Source organism: Grammomys surdaster, unplaced genomic scaffold (assembly GCF_004785775.1).
Source record: "Grammomys surdaster isolate TR1022 unplaced genomic scaffold, NIH_TR_1.0 129, whole genome shotgun sequence".
Classification (NCBI taxonomy): domain Eukaryota; kingdom Metazoa; phylum Chordata; class Mammalia; order Rodentia; family Muridae; genus Grammomys; species Grammomys surdaster.
The window spans coordinates 8789740-8809673 of NW_021604587.1; the positions used below are offsets into that span (position 1 = coordinate 8789740).

General features: G+C 39.1%; 1 protein-coding gene across 6 annotated transcripts in view; it reads left to right on the forward strand.

The window, feature by feature from the left end:
* The window catches only part of Tasp1 (taspase 1), a 161100-nt gene that overhangs the window by 85934 nt on the left and 55232 nt on the right, over positions 1 to 19934 (forward strand). For 3 of the 6 annotated variants that reach the window (XM_028755162.1, XM_028755199.1, XM_028755170.1), the window contains one exon: positions 18657 to 18767. The exons of the other annotated variants lie outside the window; for them this stretch is intronic. In XM_028755162.1, the coding sequence (XP_028610995.1) occupies positions 18657 to 18767 (111 nt within the window). The remainder of the gene's footprint in view (positions 1 to 18656; positions 18768 to 19934) is intronic. 6 annotated transcript variants of the gene reach the window in all.

Genomic DNA, 19934 nt, shown 5'->3' on the forward strand with positions numbered 1-19934 from the left:
AGCTGTTTATCTTCTCTAGTTTTAATTGCTGACTCACCTTTCTGCTAGTTACATAAGCACCACATAAGCTCATTGTCTTTTTATACACACACACACACACACACACACACGTACACTTACTACTTTGTACTTTTCCCTTTCTGGTGGCACCTGGATTTCAGGAAGCATCTGTGTTCTGGAGTACTGTTGGGGAGGAACAGTCTGGTTCTGCAATACATTTCCCTCACTCTTGGCTTCTCCTGAGATGTGATTTCCCCTCACCCGCCTGTGGACAGTTAGCCTGTGTCACCATTGAAGGCATTGTGGTAGTGGTAGCTTAAAGCTTCCTTAACCCACTCAGCAATCACATACCACAGACACCCAAATGATGCACAGCTCACCTTCCGGTTACATATTCCTTTCAGCCTTTTCAGTGAAGCCTATACTTTGTCAACTCGGGAAGAAGAACAGAAACTCCTGCCAGCGAGCAGCCTTTAGTTTTCCCACAAGTTGCACATTAATTCCCAGTTCTATTTTTAGATTCTTATGGGGACCAGGCTAAGCAAATATTTCTCCAAACTATTGCCTTTTCAATAATTTAGCCTTTACTTACTCCCAAGTATTGTGCCATCTGAAGTTGTCAAAGTATAGAATTTCCAAAAGCCCACACAGAAGCTCAGAGGATAGAACCAAATTCAGTGGATTTACTCATGGGAAAATGGAGGGATCCTAAACCTGAATAACCTCCTCAGAATGATAAATTGTCATCTTGATCTGTTAAAAGTAGTATGCTCTGTTAGAAAAGAGGTTTTCAGCCACTTAGAGAGAAAATAACAGATTATGCTTAGAAAAATAGTATTTATTTGATTGGAAAATAGACTGAATGACCAAAGGAAAATTTGCTTCACTAGGAAGGGATTTTGAACAGGTGTTTTTCTACATTCTTCTTATGGATATATTGCCTGCATACATGTCCATGCACCTGTGTGTGCCTGATGCACATGGATGACAGGAAAATACCTTGGATGCTTTGGAACTGGAGTTGCAAGTGTTTGTAAACCATCATGTGGGTTCTGGAAACTGAACCCGGGTCTTCTGAAGAGCAGCTAGTGTTCTTGATCACTGAGCCATCTTTTCAGCCTACTTTCTTATATTCCTTATGCTAAGGTTGTGAAGGCTTAGAAAAGATTCTCTAGGACTCTCCTAAATCATCTGAATGGTTGTATTCTTTAATTCTCTCTGTCTCTACCCACTCTCCTCGTGTGTGTGTGTGTGTGTGTGTGTGTGTGTGTGTGTGTGCGTGTGCGTGTGTAAGTGCTACGTGATATCAACATACAAACTGAGGAATAATTGTGAATAGGACTTCAGGTCTACCAATCGTGAATGTCCAGAAAAGATTGATTGCATTCTTGTAAAGTTCTCAGATCCATCAGACCTAGATCTTATTCTTTTCTTTCATTAATAGTGGTGAGTGCTGTTTTTAAAGGAAAGTGATTTTTGGACCAATAACATACGATTTATATGATTTGTTGTCACTGTATACATATGGTACATGTTTACATCAATGAAAAGGAATAATAAGAATTGAAGGCGGAGGTTAATGAAAGTTAACTTCTTAGAAGTCCTGTGATAGGTGTATAATTAAAGCATATGGTAACTTTGTATTCATTGTGAGTGACCTTGAAGGACCCTACTGAATCTAAAGCTACAGAGTCACTCACTGTTATTTCTCTTCCAAATTCGAGTCCAGGGACTCCCTAAATATAACTCTTCTGGTTCGTTGCTCTTGTTATGTATAATTCAAAATTTGCTAATGACATTGGGCAGTTTTACTTCTGAGACCCTATTATTGACTGTGTATTGAGCTCAATCTTACAACTTTCTTGACTTTAAAAAGATCAGGGTTTTTTTATTCAACTCAGGCAACTGACTTTGTTTGTTTAATAGTTAAAAGTTATCTTCAAAGAATTGAGGGATTTGTCCCCAGAGTCATCTTGTTAGCCAGTGATTATTGATTTGTTCTGTAATTTTGTATAAAATATAGAAGTCCTATGACTTGGGACAGCTGGTTCTCTTTAGTTTTGTGTCTCATCCACTGGGTGTAGCAAGTTACTCAAGTGGTATTCTCTCTTTTAAGATCAAGAACATTAGGTAAGAGGAAGTTTAAAAATTCCTTGGCCATGCTAAATTCTCTTGGTTCTCTACTGGAGTCTATAAATCTGAAATTCTTTTTAATTAGATGATTTGGACATGGGATTAGGAAATAAAAAAAATTCAGGAAGCACATGTGATTATTACAAAGTACTTGGAATAAAATCAATTAGATTTAGTGGAGGCCTGGACTAAGAGCAAGGAGGTTGATTTCTTTTTAGTGAACTGGTGGTATAATTACCTGTCTGCCTAAAATCAACAGCTCTTTTTTTTGTTCCTTTTCTTTGTTGTAGAATGGGGAGGCAGATCTTTAGGGTCCCAAAAACTCCTTCAAGTTCCAGCAATTTACTCAATCCTTGGAGTAGCGCATGGGCTCACCTAAATTACTTGTAAAAACACAGTTATATATCAAATAATATACCAATTAAAAATCTCTATTAAGACTTTGAGTAGTGATATCATGTTCCTGTCTAGAATGGTATGGTTGAAATCTTTTCAGGCAGTAATTGAATTAAGTTAATGATTACTTTTTTTCATCTTGTGGAAATATGAAATTCTTCCATTTTTGCTTTTTAATGTAATTTTTACAAAAATTGTAAAATCCAATTTAAAGATTATCATTGCAATATCAACAGAAAAGTTTTATATAATAACCAAGTCAAAAACTCCATTTTGTTCATCTGAAGCTCATTCTTTTTGTCAGAAAAAAAAACATTGCTAAAAGGTCTGTCTTCATAGTCTCCTGTCTGTTAGCTATCTATCTAGTTTATCAGCATTTTAAATAAGTATGTAGACACAATACTATAATTTAAACATATAATTCACTTAATGTGTAATTTAAATGTATAGTTTCACTTAATGGCCTTTCTTCCCCCTCCCCTCCACTATGGTCTCATAGCCATGGCTGACCTTGAACTTCTAGTCCTCTTTCTTAGCCTCTTAACTACTAGATGATAGTGCACCACCATACCTGGCAACTTAAAATATGTTGACACTCCTTATATGTCTATATAGCAAAATTAATAGGTTAGTTATTTCATGATTCTCTAATGAATTCATTTCTTTACTGGAAGGGATTTAAATTATCTGTATCATTTCATTATGAATGAATTCTTACCTCTTTATATTCTTTTAAGTAAATCATCTACTATCTAACTACCATATTTATTACTTTTAATTTTTTTATTCTTTGAGAAGTTCATATGTATTTTGATCATATTTATCTCCTTCCCTAACTACTCCCATACTCATCATCTTAACTGTGGTCAACTATGGTGTATTTTAAAGGAGTCAGGTAACTAGACCTTTAGTGTACGGTGGTTCAGGCTGGGAAAAGTGTTTTATAGCACCATGTTCAGGAGGGATATGATGGTAATGGGGCTGCAATTGAGTTTTCTTCTTTCCCTTGGATATTTAGACTTAAATAAAACCATACAAATGTAGGTTCTGGTAAAAGAGTTTCTCCTGTGGTAACATTTTGTTCAGTGTTATTGGTGATACTGATTGTCCACCTGGTAGAATCTGTAATTACTTAGGAGACAAGTTTCTACTCATGCCTTTGGGATATTATCTACATTAGGTTAATTGATGTGTGAAGCCACACTTTAACTGTGGGTTGATACCCATTCCATGAGCCAGAGACCTGAACTGACTGAAGAAAAAGGCGGAAGTGAGCTGGCCAGGAGGATTCATGTCCGCTCCATACTTGGGTCTATGCTGCACCTCACTGTCTAAAACTCCAGCTACTGTGCCTTTCTTACCATGGACTCTCACACTGTTAAGTAAAAGGAACCTGTTCTTCCTTAATATGCTTCTATAACAGTCCTGGCTGTCCTGGAACTCACTCTGTAGACAGGCTGACCTCAAACTCACAGAGATCCACCTGCTTCTGCCTCTACTGCGATTAAAGACATGTGCCACCACCAGCCAGTCCCTTAATTTGCTTTTGATGTGCATTTTAACCCCACAATGTGAAGGATGACTTCAGCATTCAGCTTTTCACTAGCTGTTAGGACACAGTGGAAGCGTCCACATTCCTTAGGTGCCAGATTGTCCTCTTCATACTCTATTTCAGTAATATTTATCATTTAAAATACAGATAATTATGACTTAAGATAATTGCTTGTGTTTTGTGTTTGAAGTGTGGTTAATGATAACTCTTCTCCTCCAGTGGTTATATACCAGCTCAGCACTGTGAATATTAGTTAGTAGGCTTAAATTTTCCACTTGAATACCAGCTAGATATTTTCATGTTCTGTGACATAAGTTTGTTTAATGATAGGGTCTTTCCATCAGGTCGTGGAGGGTAAGCAATAGCATTGGCATAGCCTGTAATGTTTGAGGGGTCTATGGGATCCCAGCGGCCAACAGCTGAAAAAGACGTAACTCATTCCTAGCACAAATGATTTTATTTGGTAGCATATGATGTTTTGTTGGGGTACTATGCTCCCCATTATGTGGTAGCCCCATATACATTCCTTTTACATATTTAATTATTTTGTGAAGGTTCTACAGTAGTAGATTTCCATATGGCTTTTCAAAAGACCTTTAGTGTTAGTTGTGCCTCACCATATTCCGGTCTCTACCCTGCCATCCCATTCCCCAACCCATGTAATCCTCCTGTTCTTACTTCTCTTTATCCCTTTATACCATGGGGAGGTCAGGTCTCATTTCATTTCCTTGAAGAGCTGTGTCCTAACTGTCCCATTCCTCTTTCTACCCGCCCAGTTAGGCTAAGGTTTCTTCTTCACCCTTCTTGATATATTGCATGCTTGATAAATGTTTGACTTTTAAAAATTATAATTCAATACAATTTATATTCGTTGCTATTTTAAGATACAGTCTAAAAACCTGTTTATTTATTCCTTGATTTTCTCCAATGATAACCTGTTATAAAGCTCTAATATTACAATAAGGCATTGCTATTGATATAATACACCAGTCTTCTTCTTTTCACTTTTGAGATTTACAATATAATTATAGCATTTCTCCCTTCTGCATCCTCCTTCCACATTCTCCATATATCCCTCCTTGTTCTCTTTCAGATTCATGGTCCATTTTTTCACCAATTATTACAGTACACCAGTCTTACTGTGTTTTCTTATTTCTATTTGTACTTGTGAGTATTTGTATGTAGTTCTATGCAAGTGGTAATTGTTCTACTGCTGTAGAGAGATACCACCACCACACAGCACCTCTTAAAAAGGAAAGCATTTCATTTGGTGTTTGCTTACAGCTTCAGAGGTTTAGTCCATTAGCATCATAGCAGGGTAGCATGTTGGTATTCAGGCAGACATGGTGCTAGAGAAGTAGATGAGAGTTCTACATCTGTATCTGCATAAAGAAGGAAGAGAGAGAGGTTGGGGGGGACAGAGACACTCTGTAAAAGCACCGACTTGATATTTGCATATGTAAATGAAGACATTGGATGGTAGAGATCTCCTAGCTCAGGTAGACAAGTAAGAGCATCTTAGAAAGCATTATAGGAAGGTCACATCCACCCATGGCAGGAGAGAGAGAGAGGGGGGGGGGGTTCGGCCTGGCTTGGGTTTTTGAAACTTCAGAGCCCTCCACCAATGACATACTTCGGCCAACAAGGCCACACCTACCTAAACAATCTTTCTAAGCATTCAAATAGATGGGCCTATGGCCATTCTTATTCAAACCACCACCACAACAGCTTTCTTTGTTAGGGCTGAGTGTTAAACACATGGCATCATTCATGCTAAGCTTGTATACATTCATGGAGATACGTCTTTTGTTGTTGTTTTAGATACTTTTTTATGATTATATTTTAAGATAAATCTTATTTTTTAAAATTTTTTATAGGATTTTTTTTCAGTTTTTTTTTTATTGGATATTTTATTTATTTACATTTCAGATGTCATCCCCTTTCCCCATTCCTCACCCAGAAACCCCCTATCCTATCCCCCGTCCTCCTTCTTGCTTTCTTTATTAGTATTTTAAGTTAACAAAGTACTGGGTTTTACTGCAGCATCCTCATACATGTGTCATTAGAGTTCTGAATTGTTTCCCGCTGCCCCTTCCCTTTCTTCCTCCAGCTAATTTCCTCTTCTGATTTTCTGACACATGTATTCCATCACCCTCCTTCCTCATTCTTTTTTTTTTAATTAGTAACTTTTTTAAAGAAAATGTTAATCAAAGGCTTTATAGGTTTGGTAATGCTCAATAACAAGATTCCCATACAATCAGAAGTGTAACCTAATACCCAGCCTAGATATACCAACTATCTTTGACTGGTGGAGACACAGGAACATCCGCCTCCATGTTCCCCTCCCCCATCTCCTAGCTCCTCCTCTCACATTCCTCCTCCTCTCCTTACTCCTCTTCCTCTCCTTATTCCTCCTCTTCCTCTCCTTACTCCTCCCACCTTATCTCCTCCTACATATCACCCTTCCTGTTAAAATAAAACTTTTCTCTCAAAATACAATTAGAGCATAACTATACCAATTTGTATCAGTAAGGTACAAGATAGACCTAATACCCAATCCAACATTTTGTTGACTAACCAGAATCTCTGTCATCTCTCCTAACTAAAAGAGTTAGTTCTGAACCTGGCTTTTTTCTTGGCTTTAGAATGAATGTCAGCTGAAAATCATCCTCTCGAATCTTTTCTCTCAAAGTAAATAGCTGGGATTGGCTATGAAACTATAAGTCTTCAACCCTGTCAGAAATCCAGAATGACTGAATTAACTGAAACTATGGGAAACACAAAGCATAGCTTCTAAAACTTAGCCAATTTATAGAGACCACTGAACACTTGGACAGTCCCTATACTACAAAACGTTGGAGCATCTGATCTTCAGCCTTCTGGCCCAGGATCATCTGACAGACCTAGTGATGCAGAATTATTAAGGGCTGATTACTCTGTCTTGGCAGATATAATCAGTTGACTATTCTGCAAGTGTGTCCTTTTCTGGAGAGTAATTTTTCTGTAGATGAAAAGAGGCAATTCTTGCCTAGGACTGTTTCACCACAACTGGAGTAACTCCAAAGATGCTCAATTTCTTCTTAGAATCCAAGACAAGTTGCTGTCAGGAGCAGACAGGACTCTAATCAAAATGAACCTTAATGCAGAAGTGTTTGTAACGTTGAAACGTCTGATGTTTTGAAAACCAACTATCCGTGTAAGGCAATCTGGACTGTTATCTGTTAACTCCTCTTAGCTATTTCTAATAAAATATAGAAAATACCCTAACAATAAACTCAGAGCCATGAATTTGCTATAGGCCCTTAATTCACAGGCTAATCATCTTGAATCAGTTAAAAGAGTTAAAGAAGGACTGGGTCTAAGCCTTGTATCCCTAAATGTGTTATATAGGCGCAATGCCTATGAGAATAACAATATTAATCTCACTTCTATATCAATAAGAAACTCATACCAATGAAAATCTTAACTTTGAAATCAAAGTAAACTTTGTACCATTTAAGAAATTATAACTTCAGCTTAATAACAGTTATACAGATTTCTACCAACAGGTTATGGCTATGCAGTAAGTCCTAACTATTCCTCCCTGTTCCGACAAAACCACTACTTTTCCCTCAGTCCCCAAGCCCAGGGAATAGGGGCGCCAACTCTTCATTAACTTCTTCAAGCTGATTACGGGCATTGAGATATTAGAAGAGGTGCGGGGGGGGGGGTGGAGGAGAGTAAATTGATATGCCTCTGATGTCTGTGTCTTCACTGCATCCAGCTGAAATTCCAGGACATCAGAGGTTTGAGCAGGTCTGCTCAGCTTGCTTGATGAGTAGATACCACCAAGGCTGTGAATTTTGCAATATACAGTTTTAAGATACTGCTCAGGTTAGAGTTCCAGGGAGGCCCGCTTTCTCTGGGATTTGTGAGATTGGGTGCAGAGCTGCTGCCAGGGATCTGCTCAGTGCTCGGGCCCAGACCGGAAGGATATACATCGGTTTTTTGAAGGCTCATGCCTTCAAACTATATTTAAAACTAATGCCAATTTTTTTCTTATATTGTAATCTAACAATTTACCTGGAGGTGTGTTCTTCCATTTAGCAGGCACTAGCTACATGTCCCTACTAATTAAGTTTAAATTTGTTTTTCAGTCGTAATATCATTTTTAAAGTGCTCAGTGTGTGGTTAATGAGGTGGATACTGAAGATTTAGCAAATGTTCATCACTGTGCTTCTATTTAAGCAGAGATGCTCTCAGTGAAGTAAACATGGAGATGTTTTACACACACACAGAGGGAGGGAGGGAGGGAGGGAGGGAGGGAGGGAGGAAGGGAGGAGAGGAGAGGAGAGAGGAGAGGAGATTGGGAGGAGAGAGGAGGAGAGATTGGGAGGAGAGAGGTGATTGGGAGGAGAGGGGTGGTTGATTGTTTTTGTGTTCAGGTGTATTTGTAATGTTCGTATTTTGCATATGGGATGCCTTTTCTGTAGGCTGATATTAACTTTGGAGGAAAGCTGATCTTTGGGGCTTTAAATTGAAATGAAGCTATGAACCATCTAGTAAAACTGAAGTTATAGAAGTGTTTTATAGATCTTGAGAAATTAATTAGGGTTATAACATTAAGCAAACAATGACTTAAATTTATAGAAAGAATAAAAATGTAACTTTCAGACATGTTCTGTATGTGAAAATTACAACTTAATAAGAAGTCAAATAAATGGAGAAGCATGGAGAAGCATTTGTTTTCCACATCAGAAGGCCATCACCCGTTCCACAATCTTCAGGTTTGCAAACGAATGTGATTTCTGGAATAACAGCAAGCAGGTAGAGTCATGGTGGACTAGATAGGCCAGACACAATAATCGTGGACTTGACTTTGCACCTGCTACAGCAAGTGCAAAAGCTACTAAGCACCAGAGTACTTGTTTAAGGGAAAAGTAAATTCCAACTTGTTTAAATCACAGTAGGCCTAATTTTCTGTTGTTGCTAAATGCATTATAAAATGTTTCCTCATGTGGATGGAGGAAGGGTATGTTGAATATCTGTTTTCTCATTAACCTATTATACAGATATTCTTTGATGTGGTTGTTTCCAAGAAAGCCATCATATTTGAAAATATTGTCACTGGACAGTGAGCTATGGAGACCTAAGCTAGCAGCAGTTCTAGCGTCACAATTTTGAATACTGGAAGATATTGGTGATTTGCAATGGCGATCATGTGGCTGACTGTGAGTTGTGGTGAGCCCAGCATCTTGAGAAAGTATTGTTCTCTGTATTGCTAGCCAGGGAAAAACATGACAAATTAAATTTATTCACATATTGTACTAATAGTACATGGTTATTATAAAGCACTTCATATTTCTCAAAGAGTTTTCAAGTATACTTTTTCCACTAATCCTTTTTAATTTTCAAATGGTGGAAAACTCAGAACCAAAGGTTTTTCAGTTGTAATATCATTTTTAAAGTGCTCAGTGTGTGGTTAATGAGGTGGATACTGAAGATTTAGCAAATGTTCATCACTGTGCTTCTATTTAAGCAGAGATGCTCTCAGTGAAGTAAACATGGAGACGTTTTACACACAGACAGAGGGAGGGAGGGAGGGAGGGAGGAGAGGAGAGAGGAGAGGAGATTGGGAGGAGAGAGCCTTCTGGAAAACTCAGAACCAAAGGTCATGTATCAGTGTAGTTTCCTCTATGTAGTTTTGTAAAGAAGGCTGCACCCATAATATCTTACAATATGCAATAAAAGTGTGTGCGTGTGTGTTCCTGCATACACTTGTATGTATTTGCTCATGCACATGTGTAGTAACTATTCTCCCATAGCTTTCATTCTTACAGTCCTCTTTAACTGGGAAGAAACATACAGATTCCCATTTGGGTGAGATTGACCCAGTGTCTCTGGGTCAGAGCAGTACCCTGACCTTGCTCGATTAGGAATGAGCATGCTGCCCACAGGAAGCTGCCCAGCAGTCTTCCTTTGGCTTTTTTGCTAGACATACATAAAGCAAGCATATTTCCTTCTGTTTGGGTTGCATGTATTAGAATTGACTGAAGGCTGTCTATATCCCTAGAATGTCTAGATATATGAGGAAGGAAATGTTCATTTATTTTGTATAGTAATGAGATTTTGATTCTCATATTATTTGCTTTGTGCTAAATAGTGTGCTGTACCTCTTATTCTAATCCTGAATTGAGTTTTTCTCTTCATTTTTGACTTCAAATAACCGATATAAATGCAACAAAATGTAATTAAAGTAAGTAGCAGATGTTTGTTTTAGCATGTTAGTTTTGTTGTTGTCAGAAAACAGGAGAAAACTACACAAGAGAGCTACATCTCATTTGGTAGACATGGGATAGGCTCAAGTCTCCATCTGCCCTGTGTTGGCTTTTAAAGACCTTTTGTTTCCTAAAACCATCTTATTATATATGTACTATCCTCTTACTTATGTACCATCATGAATTCACATATTTATTCCCTCAGTGATTGTTTTTTTTATAGTATATAGCCTGTGGATCTCATTTTTAATTCTTTACTCTGTTAAGGACAAGAAGATAAATTTGCTTACAAGTTACCTTGCTTAGCATTTTCTTCAAGTTACTTGCTTTTGCTTTGTCTTTTCTTCATTGTAAGCATTTTCATTTTCTTTAGAGTTGTTTGAAACATGTTATCTCTTTCCAGCCCTCTATAAATTAAAGAACAACTGGCAAGCCAACCTGCCTGTTTGTTACCATTGTGTCAAGAAATGAGGGGATAATTTTCATTTTTCTTTGTCTTTCTAGATTTTCTGAAAATGTTAAGGTTCTACAAATTTAGCATTTTAATTTTTTAAATTTGTGACTCATTTTCCCCGATCTGTCAGCCATAAGAAATTTATGACTTTATTCTGTAGTTCTTCTTTTTATTTTATTTATTAGACACAGTGAAAGGTTTCCTGTAGCTACCTTTTGCTATGTTGGGGGATCTCCTTTCTTCCTTCCCTCCATCCTTCTCCTCCCTTTTTCTTCTCTTCTTTCAATCCCCTAACACCAGATAAGAGAGAAAAAAGGACAGAGGGGAAAGGAAAGAGATCCTGCTGATTAGGGATGCTGAGTTCCTTGGGGTAAGTTTAATCTTCACTATCAGGGATATCTAATTCCCTCTTGTTGTTCTACTTTGTGCACAACTACTAACAAATGTCAGTCAACAACTCACCCCACCTCTCACGGCTCTGGCATTTATATACTCTCTGAAAAGTCCCCAGAATTTCAAACATTACACAATTGTAGAAACTACCTGTACCTGGCAAAATCACACCCCTGCTGGAGCATGAGGCAAATCATAGTTAGCTACTGTGGACAATCTGAAGCAGCTCCATGTCCCACATTTGGTATTAAAACAAAACATATTCTTACATTTCTATGTCTTTTAAACAAACCAAAACTCTGAAGTTATCACTACAGTTTCCCACTGCCCAAGGCTTCTGAGAGAGTATGAGATATATAAATATGCCGTTAAATCAAACAGAGCCACTAAAATTTCACAACCAAGGTAGAAAAGAATTTTAGGATTTTATTTATTTAGAGGAACAGGAATAGGAGGAGAGAAGGAGGAAAAAGAGAATAGAAGAAAGGGAAAAAGGAGAGAGAGAGAGAGAGAGAGAGAGAGAGAGAGAGAGAGAGAGAGAGAGAACATGAGCGCAAGCAATTCCCAAAATATCTTAGCAAGTTCTCTTAAGATTAACATATTTAGCCTTTGCTAAATTAGGACACAGAGAGAATTCTAGAGATAAACAGTGCCCAGTGTACTGGTAAGAAGAGGGAAGAAATTCAGAGCCTTGGATCAGAGAAGGAATTTCAAAGCAGCCAACCTCAGGATGCCCAGAATTCTGATATCCATCCTTAGTACACTGCGTTGACATTGTATCATGGTAAGAAGACATATAAATGACCTGACTTAAATGGGCAGTGGTGTCAGTAACCAGCCCTCACACATTTTAGGCTGGCACCTGGGCCTTCAGCTGAGAAGCAGTGACTCACTGCTCTTCTCTGTTCACCTGGCTGAATCCATTCAAATATTTGCTTGCCTCACTTTTATTTTAAGCAGCATCTGCTGCAGCATATTTTAGCCCTATGAGGAGGACCAGTATACCTCCAGCCACCCTGACATGTCGTGTTAGGCCCAAAGAAAAGGTGGCTGTCCAGGGAACATCTCCACACTCCTTAAGAAACTCTCCCCATGACCTTCACAGACGCCTTGGTGGTTTTCCTACCCCTTTTCCTAACAGCTACTTAACTGAAGTATTTTCATCCCTCTGATGACTTCCCACTATTTAGAAGTTTCGAATGTAGGTGAGTACTCTGTGAGGTATCATTTCTACTTGACACTTCACCCTTCAACCTCATTTCCAGTCCTGTTCATTATGTTGGCCTTTTTCACCTTCCTTATTTTTGTTTTTCTAAATTTCCAGGTTCTTAACTCCTCAAGACCTCAGTATGTGGTGTTTCTTTAGCTTGTAATGGCCTCCTTTATAACCTTTCTCTTGTTCCTTTTTAAAATTTTTTTCTGAAATTTCTAACACCATGTTTTTAGAAAGGCTGATTAGCAGTGGCTTCTTCCATCTTAAGTTTCCATCTTAGCCTCTGATTTGATTTTCCATAAAGATATTTCAAATAGTCTCATGTTAAGGAACATGAAGCAGAAGTCACAGTACTGTTAACTTTGTAACCCCCTTCCTTTTATTATATAGGATAAAAAAAAAGCTTACATAAGTGACGTTTCTAGTGGGAAGGGAAGGGAACACCCATAGTGCAAAGCTCCTCATTGTGGGACCTTGATCCAGAGCACTTCCTTGACTCATTGAAACAATGCAGACTGTGGTTGGAATTCCATTAAATTTCCCTGATTGGTTTGTTTGCTGAGTTCTCTACCTCCCAAGCAAAAGATCTTGTCAAGTGATATCACCTTCTTGATGCTCTGAGCCTTCAGTCTTTCAAAGCTTCTCATATACCAGATTTCTGTTTTTTTTTCTTTCTTATTTATTCAATTTCAGTGAAGTAAGTTCTCTGATCAACCAGATCCTAATGATTACTCTCTGATCTTTTCAATTTAGTCAGGTGCACGTACACGTCTGTGTGTGTGTGTGTATACCCACGCACTCACAAACATGTGCCCACCCATGTTTATGTTTGCACACACATGTGTTTCTCTTCCTTCCTAATGTTGAGAACTTTCAGCATCACTGTTCCCTTGCTCTCCACACCTGACCTCTTTTCCTTGTTTTGGTGAATTGTTTCTGAACATCTTGATATGACAAAACTCTCCTCAGTGCCCAGAGCTAGTTGTCTCCTAGTGCTGTTTGTACCAGGGGCATGTTGCTTCCTTACCTGAGATTGATCTGCCGTTCAGTAATTTTTGGGATCATGTAACAGATATTGAAAACCTACAATATTCTGACTACTGGGTATGCTTTTGTGTGTCTCTTTTAAAATTTCACTATCTCCAAACATAATTGAGCAGTCAATAACTATCCTTCAATGTAATAGGCTTGTGTTCAATAAACAGAGTTAAAGTTTGTAGAGTTTGTACTCTGGGCAAATGAGTGCATAGGAAAACAACTCAAAAAATGGAAAACACAACAACTGCCCCAGATGGTGTTCAGTGCTCTTAATAGTCTAATGGCATTTAAGATCTCTATGCAGAGATTGACTGAGTCTCTTCCAGGTATTTATCTACATTATTTGAACATTTTGATTTTATTTGCAAGGTCCATATTAAAACAAAACACACTAACTGTTTCTGAAGCAAAAGACACTGCTCATAAACCCTTGACTTCTGGGCGACGTCCTGAATTATATTGTAAAGGGCATAAGGGTTAGCATACACATTGGAACTTGAATATAATAAGCAGAAGCCTCTGTTCCTTCAGAATTGTTTTAAAATTGCTTTGCCTGTTTTAAATAGTGAATCAGTAAAGTCTTTCATGTACTTTTGACTAGTTAAAAGTTTTCCAATTCAGAGGGTTTTATTACTCTTTTGCAGAGACAATGTGACATCCAGCCTCTCTTCAAAGTATAAGCCACATCCTCCCCTACTAAGGTCCAACTAGACAGTTCAGGTAGGGGGAAGGAGACCCAATGGCAGGGGCAGTCCCCAATCCGATGTCAGGGAGCCCACATTTAGACCAAGCTGCACATTTGCTACAGATGTGTAGTGGTCTAGGTCCACCTCGATCATGCTCCCTGGTTTTTGGACCAGTCTCTGTGATCCCCTATGGTCCCAGATTAGTTGACTCTGTTGTTCTTGTGGTGTCCTTGATTACTCTGGCTTGTCCACTTCTATTCCTCCATTCTTCCATCCCCCCCATTCTTCCACTAGACACCCTGAGCTCCCCTGATGTTTGGCTGTGGGTCTCTATATCTGTTTCCATCCACTGCTAGATGAAGAAGCCTCTGAGGAGACAGTCATGCTTGCTTCTGCATGCATAGCCAAGTATCATTAATAGTGTCAGGAGTTGACTCTCTCCTATGATCTCAAGTTGGGCTAGTCATTGGTTGGCTGTCTCCTCAGATGTGTCTAGTCCTGCTGGGACTAGATTTCCCAGTGCATGGTGGGAACCCGAAAGGGGTTACCCTTTTCTAAGGAGAAGGGGAGGGGACAATGGTGGGGGAGGGATTTGTAAGGGTAGGACTTGGAGGAGAAGAGGGAAGGGAGACTCGATATTTAACCTGAATTTAAAAATGTTATAAAATCAGATAAATGTGAAGAATGGGGCAGAGTTAAGACTGTGATGTGTTTTAAAAGTAAAATGTGAAGTACTTACCAGAAACAAACAAACAAACAAAAAACAAAACAAAATACCATCAACAACAAAGTATGAGGGCTTTTGTTTGTTTGTTTGGTTTTTTGGTTTTTCGAGACAGGGTTTCTCTTGTAGCCCTGGCTGTCCTGGAACTCACTCTGTAGACCAGGCTGGCCTCGAACTCAGAAATCCACCTGCCTCTGCCTCCCAAGTGCTGGGATTAAAGGCGTGTGCCACCACCGCCTGGCAGTATGAGGGCTTTTATTTTGTTGTATTTGGGTTTTGTTCTGTTTTGTGTGCTGAAGGTCACTCAGCATGAATTTTTTTTGTTTGTTTTAGAAATATGGATGGGGTAAATAAGAAAAGATAGTTGGAAAGGCTAAGAACTGAGAAAAATTGTAGTAAGTTTATTTATCAGGACATTTTGCATTTGCATGTATTTGAGCAAAAGCTTAAGAGTAGAGGTATCAAGCATATATCAAGGGAAGTTTTAATCAACATCTTCGACTTGTAAGAAAAAAAATCTCAAATAACTTAACTAAATTACATTCAGATAAAATTTTCAGTAAGAATAGAAGGCAAGACCATTAAGGAATGCTATTTTAAAAACCATATGAAAGCCAAGAAGATTATTTCATATAATGAGTAATGCGAAGATATCAGCCTAATCAAGTAGGATATGCTGCAAGATGGTAGGTAAATTGATTCACTGTTTACATGAGAAGAGTCTTCACTATTTCAACAATTTTTGGTTTCAAATACATATAAAAATTGATATGATAAAATATATTGTAAATCAGAAAAAATTTGTCAGTAGAAAAAGTACATTTTAAAGTCACTAGACAAGGAATGACTTTTTCAACAAAGTTTTATTATTCAAATTGGCTCACTACTTAAAGAGAATAGTCTACCACAAGATCTCCATTGTAATCTTTATCCCAAAATTATTTCCAGAAGTTTCATGTCTTAAAATTAAAGTCTGTAATTGTAAAAGTACTAGTAGAAAACAGGGACAAAATATTTTGATAATTTCTCACTAGAGAAAATTCCTGTAAAATTTACAACACAGAAGCCTTAAACAAGGAAGGTTGGCAAATCAGCCACGTAAGCATCAAAAGCAAGTAAGCCCAAAATGAAGACTCATAAGCAAAGTCAAAGCACTTAGTAAATTGGGGGAAATATGTGCACCACACATGGCCAAAGACTTCTTGCCTTGATATAGAGCACAGCAGTTAGGTAGAAAAAAATTAGGTGACAGGTAAAAGCAAATTTTAATTTGGAATTATGCTTTATTGCCTTGATAGCAGTGTGGCTAGAAGGCTTGAGCTCTCAGCCAAAATAAACTGCTTTCTCAAGCAGCTTTGGCCAGGTGTTCTGTTCCAGCTAGAAGACGAATGATTAATACAGAGATGGAGGGGAGAGGGTGGTTTCTGAGATCCGCGCTTCTCCCTCTCCACTGCCCTTCTTTGCCTTCTTCATAGAGCAGGAACAAGTTTGGGGTTTTGTTTTGTTTGTCTCTCAAATAGGTTTTCCTTCTTGAGCATGTTAGCTTTCTGGAAGAAGATTATCCAGTCTCTAAACGATTAGAGATGTACCACTTTTCTCTAGTGTGAATCCTGAACCCTAGATCAGGGATTGGCAAGTGTGCTGCTGGCTAGTTTTATGTCAACTTAGTATAGATGGAGTCATCGGAGTAGAGGAAACCACAATTAAGAAAATGCCTCTAGAAGATTGGGCCATCCATCTTCTGCAAGGGATTTGTAGAGGAAGGCCCAGGTCTATGGGAGGGGCCACTCCTGGGCTGATGTTCCTGCCTTCTGTAAGAAGACTGAGCAAGCCATGAGGAGCAATCCCCCTCTGCATCAGTTCCTGCCTTCGTGTTTCTGCCCTGTTTAAGTTCCTGTCCTGGCTTCCTTCAGTAATGAACAGTGATGTGGCATAAGCCAAATAAATTCTTCACTCTTCAAGGTGGTTTGGTGATGGTCACAGCAATAGTAATCCTAAGTAGGGAACACTAAGCTTTCTGTAAAAGGCTGAGAGAATAAGGGTCATTGGCTTTACACGAGCTTCATTATGGTCCCTGCCACCTACCTGTCTTCTCTCCTCTCTCATCTTTCTTTTCTAACCTTTTTAAAGCAACCATTTGAAATGCTTAAAATTTTTTTCTTAGTATTTTTTGTTGTTTTTGTTGTTGTTATTGTTGTTTGAAAGTTCCTTCCACTACAAGTTCTCTCTACTCCCTGGAAACTTGAGTTTTATAACTTTCATAGGTGTGTAGCTAGTTTTTCTATTGCTGTGATAAAAACATTGTGACCACAGCTAGTTAGGGAGGAAAATCCTGTTTGTTTGTTTGTTTGTTTTTTAAAGACACTAAATATTTTATTTATGTGAATATACTGTTGCTCTCTTCAGATACACCAGAAGAGGGCATCGGATCCCATTACAGATGGTTGTGAGCCACCACATGGTTGCTGGGAATTGAACTTAAGACCTCTGGAAAAGCAGATAATGAGTGCTCTTAACTGCTGAGCCATCTCTCCAGCCCCAAGGAAAGGTTTTTTTGTCAGCTTACAGTTCCACATCTCAGCCCATCATTGAAGGAACCTGGAAGCTGTAGCTAGTGCAGAGGTCATGGAGGAGTGTTGCTTCCTTGCCCAGCCTGCCTTCTGTCTTATAGTACACATGACCACTGTTCAGGCGTGGTACCACCCACAGTGAGCTCCCCTACCCCACCCCGTCAGTCATCATCAATCAAGAAAATACCCTACAGACCTGCCTACAAGCTACTCCTGTAGATGCTATTTTAAAAAATTAATTTTCCTTCTTCCTAGATAACCCTAACTCGTGTTAATGTGGCATAAACACTAGCCAGCACACTAGGTCTGCAAGGGAAATAGCTGCTTGTCTTCCTTTCCTTCCTCAAATATCTGCCTTTTTTTTTTTTTTTCCTTTCTTAAACTTCTTGGGTCACCTTCATCCCCCTCACATCCCCTTCCTTTTCCATCTAACATTCTGTGGGATTTCAGGAGGTTGTGGAGATAAATACATGTATTTAATCTACTAAATTTAACCAGAAGTTTCCCCAAATCCAATTTGGTTGGTTTTATTTTTACTACTTTCTTTGATAGTTGTTGGTTTAATTTTGCATTTGTTCTCCACGTGCTCAGTCGCTATGCCAGATGTTCAAGAAGATGTCCTTGGGGAAGAAAAATGAGGGGCTTTAAAATGTAATGCTCTTGAAATGTTCACAATGGCTCAGTGTGCGAGATCTCAAGGAGGCTGGGCTATTTCTAACCATCAGACTCACAGAATAGAAGTTCAGCTTCACCCTTATTTGTGTAACCATCATGAGCATTTTTAAATGTTTGTAATAAACTTTGTGGCTTATTGTTTAAAATTGAATTTAAGGTAGTAAATCAAAGCCTTTGGTGGTATGCCTCTGGCAGCAGGGAGAGGCTTGTGCCGGGTCCCTGAGACTTGATCAAAGAGGGATGCTGAACATTCTTTTGTGTGTAGATGTTTTGGTCCTTTAATCTGGTGGTGTTTCCAGTCTCATTCCAAATACAGTGCTGCACATGCTCTCCCCAACTCATGTCATCTTGGCAGTATCTAGCACTGCCTTTGCCAAATGGCTCCTGTTCAGGCGCAAGACCGCCTTTGCCATCCTGTGTATATGAGGTATGAACAATGGTTGTCAGAAGTTGGGCATCTTTCAAGTTTTTATTCGTGCCACATTTTTGTTCTAGTAATCAAATGGAAATTGAAAGTGAAAAAAGAAAACTCACTGAAAGGTGACTCCCAGTCTTTTGTGCCCAGGTTCACCTTTCCTTGCCAGTGAAGATGGCGTGCTCGGTGGAGTGATTGTTCTCCGGTCATGCAGATGTCCTTCAGAGTCTGACTCCTCCCAAGATAAACAGACACTGCTGGGTAAGTGAGTGTCTACTGGAAAGAGCTATGAAAAGGCTGATTCTTTAAATCAGCTGTTTATACTGGTGATGTCTAACTGGCACTATCCCAGTTCCCACTGTTGATTTTCTATAGATAAATTTATAAAATGTCACTGTTTATTTTTAAGATTGTGCTTAAAGCATATTTTAAAAATTAACTACTTAATTAATTTTATATACCATCTACAGTTTTTCCTCCCTCCTCTCCTCTCAGTTTTTCCCCATCCCCACCCTTTATACTCTTTCTCCTCAGAAAAGGAGAGGCCTCCCCTGGATATCAACCAGCTCTGGTATATCAAGTTGCAGTAAGACTAGGCACATCCTCTCCTATTAAGGCTACACAAGGCAACCCAGTAGGAGGAAGGTGTCCCAAAGGCAGGCAACAGAGTCAGAGACAGCCCCTGTTCCCACTTTTAGGAGTTCCACGTGAAGACCAAGCCATATACCTGTATCATGGGCCTGGATCAGTCCCATGCAGGCTCCCTGATTAGCAGTTCAGTCTCTGTGAACCCCCATGGACCCAGGCTAATTGATTCACTGGGTTTTCTTGTGGTATCTTTGACCCCCTCTAGTTCCTACAATCTTTCCTCTTCTTCCTCTTTTGTAGGGTTTCTCAAGCTCCACTTGTTTGGCTGTAGGTCTTTGCATCTATTTCCTCCATTAGTGACTGGGTGAAGCCTCTCTGATGACGATTATCCTAGGCTCCTGTCTACTAGTATAACAAAATGCCATTAGCAGTGTCAGGACTGGGCTCTCTCTCATGGTATGGGTCTCAAGCTGGGCCAGTAATTGGTTGGCCACACCCTTGATTTCTGCTCCATCTTTACCCCAGCACATCTTGTAGGCAGGAAGAATTGTAGGTCGAAGGTTTTGTGGCTGGGTTGGTGTCCCATTCCTTCCACTGAAAGTCTTGTCTGGTTACAGGTGATGGCTGTCTCAGGCTCCAAATCCTCCATTGCTAGGAGTCTTAGCTAGGGTTACCCTCTTACATTCCTAGGAGTTTCTATTGCCCTAGGTTTCTAGCTGCTCCCAGAGATAGTATCCTCCCCCATTTCAGTTCTCTCTCTCTCTCTCTCTCTCTCTCTCTCTCTCTCTCTCTCTCTATCTCTATCTCTATCTCTATCTCTATCTCTATCTCTATCTCTAT